The following is a 10,440-nucleotide window of genomic DNA, read 5'->3' as shown; positions in this document are numbered from 1 at the left end:
AGCGCTTTGACTTGTGCGTGTACAACCCCATCACAGGCCACTCCGTCTTCCTCCCAAAATCGTTGTATGTCCAGGTTGGCATTACTTCTGTCCTGGAATACGTCCTACTCACCGCTGCGGATGGCATCGGCTGCTCCTTCATGCTGCTTTTCATTGATCACAACATGTGGAGCATCGAAGTACACACCGCCACATCCTCCTCTCATACCTGGGAGACTGTCACTTATGCAAACAATCATGACTCTCCATGGCAGTCGTTTCATGGCTACCACGAAACTGCCATCCTCCATGGCAGCGTCGTCCACTGGTTGGTCGAGCAGGGCAAACAAATCCTTATCTATGACGTGAGGACAAGGATGTCGAAACTAACTAAGCTGCCACCTATCAACCACAAGACAAGCCAGCTCCAGTAGGCGACATCACCAGATAAGAAACTACTAAAACTCTGCGCCATTGATGGGTTCATGATATCCATGTGGCTACAGGTCCCTACTACCCCAACAGGTGGTGGTGGTGATGGAGATGGTTGGGCGCTAGAAACTGTGATTAACATAGAGGAGAAGATATGGTCGTTCTACCCAGACCTCCCTGTTGGAGATGGCCCTGATGTACTAGCCGAGTTTAAGGAACTCAGGAAGTGGACCAACGACATGGTCCTGCTGCAGATATGTAGTGGATTTTGTGTAGTTCTTGATTTGGAGACAAAGGAGATACATAGGCGCGAGTGGGGATCCATGTTCTTGGAGATCGACCTAGAATCTCACCTACAAAGCATGAAAGTTTTTTTCCTAACTAGCTACGAAGTAAGGAGGGTGAAGGTAGGTTACAAATGGATTTATCACCTTTATCGATCGATTCTTTAGAAGTTGATATTTTATCTTATTTTGACCTTCACATGAACAGATTATCACAAGGTATATTGAAAAATAAAATCCATGCAGCACTAGATACCTTCTCCTAGGACTATTCTACAAGCAGTTGTTGGGCATGTCCCCATTTTATTGGCACAATATGGTTTTCCTGAATATGTATAAAACGAAAAAAAGAGTATGCCATTATTACAACATTAGAAGTTGCACAGGAAGAAAATCATACATGGGTGGTTTGTGGTCAAAGTTCTTACCAGGATGTAATTATTTCCGTACGCCCATGTCTACTACCAATGCATCAAATCCTGAGAGCACAACGAGCTCATCCGTAAGGTGCCACAAGGACCGCTGCAGGAGCTCGCCCGGTTGCCTGGTGTATCACATGGACGGACATTTTGACAGTGATGCAGATGTGGTAGCCCCCCAGGGCGGGGTGGTAGGGGCGCAGAGGCAGCATCCGCATCAACCGGCCTCCTGGCAGCAGCTTCGGCCACGGCCCTCAAAACGGCAGATGGCAACCACGTCAAGATCTTGATAATCCCCAAATACAAGGAATTATCATAATAATTTCCAAAGATGGAAATGATAAGTATGGAGTGTCGGACCCACAAGGAGTTAAAGGTAAGATCAATATTATCTCAAGTCTTATCTGCCACCGATACAACTCTACGTACATCGAGCGTTTGCTTTCATCTATAAACGAGAAATAAAACAACGTTGTGGGTATAAAGAGGATAGCTTTGCATCATATCAGAAAGCTGAAATATAAAAATAGGTCCTGCCTTAATAAAGTTAGAGTATATTACAAATATCGACTGTGGAATAATGATGAATTGGTGTGCGGAATTGTCCTAGGCAATTGTTAACAAGATCGGTAATTATTATTGCAATTGTATATGAGAGAGAGGCATGAGCTAACATACTTTTTGTACTTGGATTATATGAACTTATGATTGGACCTCTAGCAAGCATGAGCAACTATTAGAAATTATTAAAGTAAACACAACCATAGCATTAAGTATCAAGTCCCCTTACTCCCATACGCAACAAACCCTTACTCGGGTGTACTACTCTGCAGTCTGCACTTTCCCCGTCTCCTCAATTCTCCAAAAGTCCAAATCCCCAATCTCTTTTCTATCTCTCTTCCCGTGCAAACCCAATCCCTATTTCTCTTACTTGTTTGTTTAATCCCAATCCTCAATCCTAAGAATCTGAGCAAATCTTCCGGTGCTGCTTAATCCCAATTTCTCTGTCCGCCGGAGAGAATTGGATTGTTGGTTGGAGGAGCGGAGGAGCAGAGGAGTCAAGGAGGAGCGGACGAGCCAGGGGCCGCAGCCCGCAGCCAGGGATCGACGACCGCCCGATAAGGTAGCGTGCGAGCGCCGCAGCCCGCAGGGCGCAGGCCGCCTGTTGCTCGGTACTCGTCGCCTCACCGGCCGGCCTCCCGCACCAAACGCGGCACTGTCCGCAGTCCGCTCACGAACAGGCCAAGTAACTGAGTAAGTCTGTTTATTCCTACAATATTTTACAATGTTAGTTTTTCAATTTTGCTTAGGAATTTTTACTCTTTAGCAGTGTTGCTCTTTACTAAATAAAGATCTATTTTTTCCAAAGTGATTGACTAGCAGTAAATTTTCTCCACAGGGCCGAGTTTGGAAAATGGATAAATATGCCAAGTTATGGGCTTCGAAAACCAATGCCCCAGATTCTTCAGAAACATCACCTGGAGCTACTGGACCGCCTGTAGTGAATATCAATGCAAGGCCAACTGTTGTACAAAGAGTTGTGGAAGAGGCAGTTGATCTCAGTAAGCTCCAGCTCAAAGAAGACCAATTTCGCAGTTTAAAACCGCCAAAGTCCGTGATGACGTGAGAAGAGCTTACCTCCAGAAAGGGCCGTTTCAACCAAAAAAGCACAATTTTCTCCAAACGGATATGAGTGGAATTATGCGCCGTTTTAATCCGGACTGGTTTAAGGATTATAGTCGCTGGCTGGAGTACAGTATAGATGAAGAGGCGGCCTTTTGTCTTTGTTGCTATTTGTTCCAAAATGAAACTCTAGGGCATGGTGGCGGCGATGCATTTTCCACCAAGGGATGGAAATGTTGGAATAAATGTAGCAGACTGGATGTTCATGTTGGTGGTCCTTCTAGTGCTCACAATCAAAATTTGAAGAGATGTGATGATCTAATGAACCAAAAGCAATCCATAGCATCTGTCATGCTTAAGCAAACAAAGAAATCTAAGAGGGACTATCGAGTTAGATTAATTGCATCAATTGATATTGCAAGATTGCTTCTTGTTTCGGGATTGCCGTTTCGAGGACACGATGAATCTGAATCGTCTAAGAGGAAGGGTAATTTCTTTACCTTTTACGAATGGTATGCTGCACGTTGTCCGGAAGTGAGTGCTGTTACTCTAGGGAATGCTCCGAAGAATTTCAAATTGGTTTGTTCTGATATTCAGAAAGAAATTGTGCGTGCTTGTGCTGAAGAAACACTTAAAGCTATCATAGAAGATATTGGAGATGAGTACTTTCCAATATTGGTTGATGAATCTCGGGATGTATCTCACAAGGAACAAATGGCTCTAGTTATAAGGTATGTTGAGAGGAGGGGGTTTGTAATGGAGCGGCTTATTGGACTTACTCATGTTAGTCAAACAACTTCTCTTGCACTGAAACAAGCTATTTATTTGTTGCTCGCAAAGCATGGACTTAGTCCTTCGCAAATCCGTGGACAAGGGTATGATGGAGCTAGCAATATGCAAGGTCATTTGCATGGTTTGAAAACCCTAGTGATGGAGGATTCTAGGTCTGCTCATAGCATCCACTGTTTTGCACATCAACTACAATTGACACTAGTTGCGATTGCAAAAAACCATGAAGATGTTGTATGGCTGTTTGAGTGGATGACTTATATCCTATCCACGATAGGAGGTTCTTTCAAGAATAGGGATATGCTTCGTGAGAAACAAGCAAAAAAAATTGAGGAGGCATTGCAAATGGGTGAACTTGAAACCGGGAGAGGATTGAATCAAGAACTTGGGCTTAGAAGAGCCGGTGATACTCGATGAGGTTCCCATTTCAATTCTCTCTTGAATATGATTGCCTTGTTTCCCTCGGTAATTGAAGTCATTGATGATATTGCGGAAAATGGACCCAAATCTATTGATAGGCTTAAAGCAAAGGGGGTATTGGATGCTATACAAACATTCGATTTTGTATTTATGATGCATGTCATGAAGGTTATACTTGGGATTACAAATGATTTGAACACCTCTTTGCAAAGGAAGGACCAAGACATTGTCAATGCTGTCTCATATCTTGGTACAACTAAGAGGAGGCTACAAGAGATGAGAAATGAAGGCTGGGAAGGTATGCTTAGCAAAGTTATTCAGTTTTGCATCAAACATGATATTTCACTTCCAGATATGGATGCCATGCATGTTCCCCGAGGATCAAAGTCAAAGAGAAGAACCCAGATTGATGGCGTGTCAAATGAAGATTACTACCAAAGTGTTATGTATTTTTTTTAGAAAAGGAGGATGACCCCCTGCCTCTGCATCTGGGCGATGCATACGGCCACTTTATTAATTATTCTCACAAGACCTTACAAAGTAATACAACAGCAAGACTAAAGCCACCGTCTAAGCAACAACTGTCGCTTCACCTATTCAAATGATGAAGGGGCGCTGATAGCCTGGGCCTAATACCAAACAGACATCGCAGCCAAACCTAAACATCTAAGACCTGTGGTCCCAACCAGGACGCCTGCCTGGTATGGGGCACCTACCAGTCCGGCGCACTTCTCAACCAGGACGCCTGCCGGGTATGAGGCCGCCGCAGCCACCTGCCACGAGTCCATCTTTAGAGCTGTATTGTTGCATCTACCATGCCAGATCTCTCTGCCATCGATGTCACCACGACGCCAGACAGCGTCGTCCTCCTGCGCGAGTCCATCCTCCCATATCGAACTCCGAATCTGCACTGCGCCACACCAAAGTGTCATGTATGCTATCATTGATCTGTTGCATGTTGAGTTGAATGAACGGTTCAGCGAAACCGGCACTACCTTGCTACTTGGAATGGGCTGTTTGGATCCTTCAGGTTCTTTCTCTAACTTTGACAAAGAAAGAGTATTGGCCATGGCTCGTTTATATCCTGATGATTTTGTTAGTGAAAGCAAGGTAGAAGAACTTAGTTGCCAACTTGATAACTTTATTGCAAACATCTGCGAAGACTCCAGATTCTCAGACTTGAAAGGTGTTGGTGAACTTTGCCAAAAGTTAGTTGAAAAAAAGAAGCATACAACCTTTCCTCTGGTTTTTCTTTTGCTGAAGCTAACATTGGTTTTACCCGTCGCCACTGCAACGGTTGAGAGAGCACTTTCTGCAATGAAATACATCAAGTCTGATTTGCGAAACCGAATTAGCGATGACTTTCTATCCCATGATTACTTATGTCGAAACTGATGTATTTCAGTCGATTAGTACTGAGGCCATCATGCGTACCTATCAAGGTTTCCATGAACGTAAGGGGCTGTTACCGTAGCTTTTCTTTACATGGTGAGTATCATGATGTACTACTGTACTCTGGTTATTGTAATGACAATTTGTTCCAATGTTTTTTTAAATGCACTGGTTATTGTACTACTGCACTGCTTATTGTACTGATGATTAGCGTGTAATGTTTTTTTCTAGAGAAGATTAGCATGTAATGTTATAGCTTGACCCCACAGAGTTTGAGTCCTGGAGCCGCCGTTGAGACTCACCTCTCTGAATTAACAATTGTGGTTGCAGGATCGGCTAGATTAACTAAAGTTTACTATCCCTCTCAACTGAATCCCTAACTGCTTTTGCAAAGAACAACAACATGGGTGTAGCTGCAGGTAAACATGCAAATTTGACTCTGCTCGCTTCTTTCTTGTGAGATCATGGCAATGTCCGTTCTTCTTCTTCTGAATGAATAAATGAATGAAAGAAGTTTTTCGGTGCGAATACGATCGCAGGACCGTCGGCAAAGGAAGGGAACACACTTCATGCCAGGAAGTTTGCTTAATCAGAGTCAGACCGTTGAGGGGCAATGCCGGCACCATATGTCCATGGAACTATTACATAGTTGAGGCCTCAGCGATGAGCGGTGTTTTCTTCTGAACCCAGTTCCATGGGTGTAAACTGAGCATACATTCAGTCTCCATCCATATGATCCAATTAGCATGTATCTTCAACCATTGCACTTGCAAACAAGCAAGATGCCAACTTCAACACTCAACAGCATCACCCAGTTCATTCAAAATATTGGCTGTGACCATTCTCGACAAATACTAGTAATGAACATCCATACATACTTACATAGTGATGAAACATTCAAAATATTGGACATGACCATTCTAGACAAACAATATATCATATCAGAAAAATGTAAAAGGGAAACTGAACCTAGGCTAGCTAACAACAGTGGTGACTGGGGTCTGCACTGATCCAGCAAAGAGGTGCAGAGAACTTTACCCGGAGTGAAAGGCACGTCTATAAGGTTGATGCAACGTATGTGATAAGGACTACTGGCATCCAAGAAAGTTCCAGCAAGCCAAATGGCCTCAAGCCTTGGTTTTGTTCTCAGGTTGGATTACTTGGATCACTACATCTTGGCATGAGACTTTCGACGGGACTAAAACCTGTTCCCATCCACAACCACTCCTTGAGGTTGCAGAAGCCTCTCCACGGCTTACGCCAGCCTACTCCTTCCTCCTCTGCAACCACTAGCAAGGTACACTGGACGTCAGAGCATCTCCAGCCACGCCCCCAGAAAGGCCTCCCCAGGCGATTTTTTCGCGCCGGCGCAGAAAAATCGGTCCAGTCGCGCCCCCAGGAGCCTGATTTTCGCCGGTCTGGGCCGAAATTAGCGCCGGCGGATTCAGGCCGAACCCGGCGCGCTGGGGACGCTAGGGGGCGCCGGGGCGAGCGGTTTTGGCGCCAAAGAGCCGCGGGCCCGCCGCATCAGCGACACCGCGCGTCGTCTTCCCCGAACGCCTCGGTTTCCCGCGTGGAATCAATGGCAAGGCTGCCGCCGGTCAGCCTTACCATTGATTCCTCACGGGCGGCGCGTCACGGGGTGGTGCGCCGACGCCTCCCCTCCCTCGCACGCGTACACACGGGCGCAGCGCCGCTATATAAGCCAGTGGCCTCCCTCGCCTCTGGCCACACCAGCCCTTCCCTAACCGCCGCCGAGTCCTCCCTCTCCCGAGTCTCGCCGTCAAGCCCTCCCTCTCCCTCCCTCTCCCGATGGCCGAGTGATTCCCCGGAGATGAGGCCGCGGCCAACGGCTTCGGCCGCCGCTCGCTCCGCGAACAGGAGTCTTGACTCCTGTTCCAGGTGAACATCGCGACGCCGCCGGACATGTGCGCTGGTCCGACGGGGTGGAGACTCAGCAAGGGGGGAGTGCCCATTCCCCCGTTGCCCGACGCCGTGGCGAAACCGGCCGACTTCGCTGATGAGGTCGACGTCGTGCGCGCCTCCCTCACCGACGCCCAGCTCGCCCTCCCCGAGTACGCCGCCGACAACATAGCGGCGTGGACGGCGTACTTCCAGCGCCGACAGCAGCAGAGGATGGCGTCCACGAACGGCGCGCCGGTGGTGGCCGGCCTGAAGAACAACGAGGGACGCCACCTGTGGTGGGGTGTCCCCGGCCGCACCCTCGAGGGCGTTCTGACGTACCTCGACGGCGGCAACGACCCGCCGTTGGCATACCCCCCGGCGAGGGCGGCCGCCACGGCCACGGCTCACCGCCGATGCGACGGGCAATGGTTGCCTGGGAGGTTCGACGCCTCCTCTTCTTCCTCCTCCTCCCGCTCTTCCTCACACTTCTCCGGCGCTGCTCGGCGTCAAGGCCGAGCCCGCGGCGGAGACGCCGCTCGGCCGGCACACTCGCACGCCGGCATCGTCATCAATGAGAGTGGCCGGCGCGCCTCCTCGTCGGCTCCTCCGCGCTTCGTCAAGCCCAAGACGGAGCCGGGGCTGGCGCCGGTGAAGACGGAGCCGGGCCTCCCCGCGGTGAAGACGGAGCACGGCGGCGACGTCAAGCTCGACGATGACGCCGCCCTAGAATGGGCGCGCGTGGACTCCCTGAAGATGGCGAGGGAGCGCCAGTGCGCCGCCCTGCGGCGATTCGCGCAGCGCCGCCGGAGCCGCGACGAAGAAGGAATCGTCGTCATCGAGGACAGCGACGACGACGACGCGCCGCCGCCACCAGCCCGCTCACCCCCAGGGGGCGATTTTAGGCGCCCCCTGGGGGGCCAACGGCTGGAGATGCTCTCATGTACTGTCATCTCTACTTCTTTACTAAACAGCGGCAGCAAACATATGACATACAAGTGCTACGACCAAATGAATTATGCTCAAATCAGAGCTCATGCACCAGGGCTCAATGTATCAGCCTTTTTCACTTTCCATGGATACATCACAGCAGCTGGTAACTCAATTTTTCATACCAGGCATGCTAATTGAAGCACTACCTGCAAACAACAACTGTTTTGCTTAGCGCACTGCTAATAGCTAGGTGTATCAGGTCAATGCCATATCAAGAGAACAAACTTTTTTTTTTCGAGAATGTAAAAATGAACTTTGATATGTGGGATGCAGGGGGCTTGAGAATCACAAATCTGTAAGAACATCTAGCAAGATGCAATAATTAGTAGTTGATCACTATGATGTGCAAAATGCAGCTGCATCACTAATTGTTCTCCCGATGCATAAAGAGCTTACTGCCAACAACATACAACTGAAAATAATATGTTTGTAAAGACTACGGAGCAGAGCCAGACCTAGTCATGAACTTGCTAATCTCACCTCGCTGAATTAACAGTTGTGGTTGCAGGATCGGCGAACCGTTAGATCAATCAACACTTTTCATCCCTCTGAACTGAATCCTGATTGATTTTGCAAAGAACAACAACATGGGAATACGTGTAACTGCATGTAAACACGCAAATTCAACCCTGCTCTCTTTCTTTTGACTTCATGGCAATGTCAATTCTTCAGAGTGGGTGAATGAATGACTGAAGTGCTTTGACGCGAATTTGATAGAAGACCAGCGGCAAACTTCATGCCAGAGAGTTTGCTTAATGGAGAGACAGATCAACGAGGCCAAGGTCAACGACGTCATCTGCGGCGTCGTTACACATTTGAGGCCTCAGCGACGAGCATTCTCTTCTGCTGAATCCACTAGTTGCATCCTTGTAGACTGCACATGCATTCAGTCCGCAGCCGTTTGACCCAACCATCATGTACAACCGTAAGTCTTGCAAACAAGCAAGATGCCAACTTGAAGAGCATTACCTAAGTTCATTAAAGAGCAAATCACGCATGCATATGCCACGACCATTCTCGACAGAGAAAAGACCATCGAAAGAAGGTGAAAAAATAGAGGCGACTCCTATGCTATTTTTCTCCTGAGAAGAACCCGGGCTGGCTTGACGACGTAACAGTAGCTGCCCAAGTAGATGTTCTCCTCGCCTCTTTGGCCGTCGTCCAGAGCAGAGCAGCAGAACTCTGAGAATATGATGTTCCTGGCTTCATGAGGTGGAGGCTGCATCATCATTCAATGTGCATATGATGGTGTGAACCAAGCAGAAGGATGAAGGCCTGCATTCCAGAGTCGATCATGATCACGGCAGTGACCAAAAAGCTTAATCATACAAGCAAGTAGCACTTCCTGTTGAAAAAGCTCAACCTGAATAAAAAAAATACTAATCAGGAATCAGAACAAACTTAGTGTCGTCAAGGACTTATCAAGTGAATTTATTTACACTACAGCAGTGAAGAACTAGACACATAAAAGGCATAACAATGTACACAGGTGTGTAAACGTACACAGAAAGACGTAACAGCAAAGACCATTAACGTTCAGGGTACTATCTGAATGCTCTGTTGCTTATTCGGAGTAAAACAAAGTACCCAATAAGACAAAATTTCTAAGAAATGGTAGTTAGAAGACTCGCATGCAGCGAAATATTGTGTGAGAGCTGCCGTACACTCAGAAGTGTTGATTTCTTTAAAAGTGTTGTAGAACTGCACACACCAGCGAGTTCACCCTAAAGCTCAAGATAATGAGGAAAGATGGGCTTTGCATTTATTTATACACAACAATCCACCTCACGTGTGACTCCCTCAAGTCTAAACGTGTACTGAAAGTGGGCTGCAATATTTTCTATTTGAAATTACGCCAGCCAGGTCTTAAACCAAAAACTGAAGCTCATGAGCAAAGATGGACTATGCATTTATACTTCAACAGGTTTCATAGTCTTAAAAGTTTCAGTTCCTGATAGGCAGTAGTCGACCTCTGCAATCACTCTATTGTTGGAAAGGTACAAAATGAAACCTTGACTTCTCTTCCAGGTGAATGCCAAATATGTTGGCTTTCCTTTTCGTGAATATGCAAACGCCTTGCCTAGCATTGCATTGATAGAAGAAAATAGAGTTTGACGAGTACAGATATACAAGGGTGAGAGTTACAGGAGTTGGCTTCGACGCAATGTTGTCAGCTCGTCACGGACAGATGAAGAAAACCAGTTGCA

General features: G+C 47.3%; 1 protein-coding gene across 1 annotated transcript; it reads left to right on the top strand.

The window, feature by feature from the left end:
- The first annotated feature begins 1,932 nt into the window (after positions 1-1,932).
- LOC125523261 (zinc finger MYM-type protein 1-like) lies at positions 1,933-5,405 on the top strand. Its single transcript, XM_048688309.1, has 2 exons — positions 1,933-2,368; positions 2,514-5,405. The coding sequence occupies exon 2, from the start codon at positions 2,804-2,806 to the stop codon at positions 3,941-3,943; it is 1,140 nt and encodes a 379-aa protein (XP_048544266.1). The 5' UTR covers positions 1,933-2,368; positions 2,514-2,803; the 3' UTR covers positions 3,944-5,405.
- The last annotated feature ends 5,035 nt before the right edge of the window (positions 5,406-10,440 follow it).

The sequence above is a fragment of the Triticum urartu genome, chromosome 7, assembly GCF_003073215.2.
Source record: "Triticum urartu cultivar G1812 chromosome 7, Tu2.1, whole genome shotgun sequence".
NCBI classification, from domain to species: Eukaryota; Viridiplantae; Streptophyta; class Magnoliopsida; order Poales; family Poaceae; genus Triticum; species Triticum urartu.
This window is presented reverse-complemented; position numbering and strand designations above follow the sequence as displayed.

Excerpts from the sequence above, each read along its gene's own strand:
- LOC125523261 (XM_048688309.1), top strand. The coding sequence starts at position 2,804 with ATGAGTGGAATTATGCGCCGTTTTAATCCGGACTGGTTTAAGGATTAT.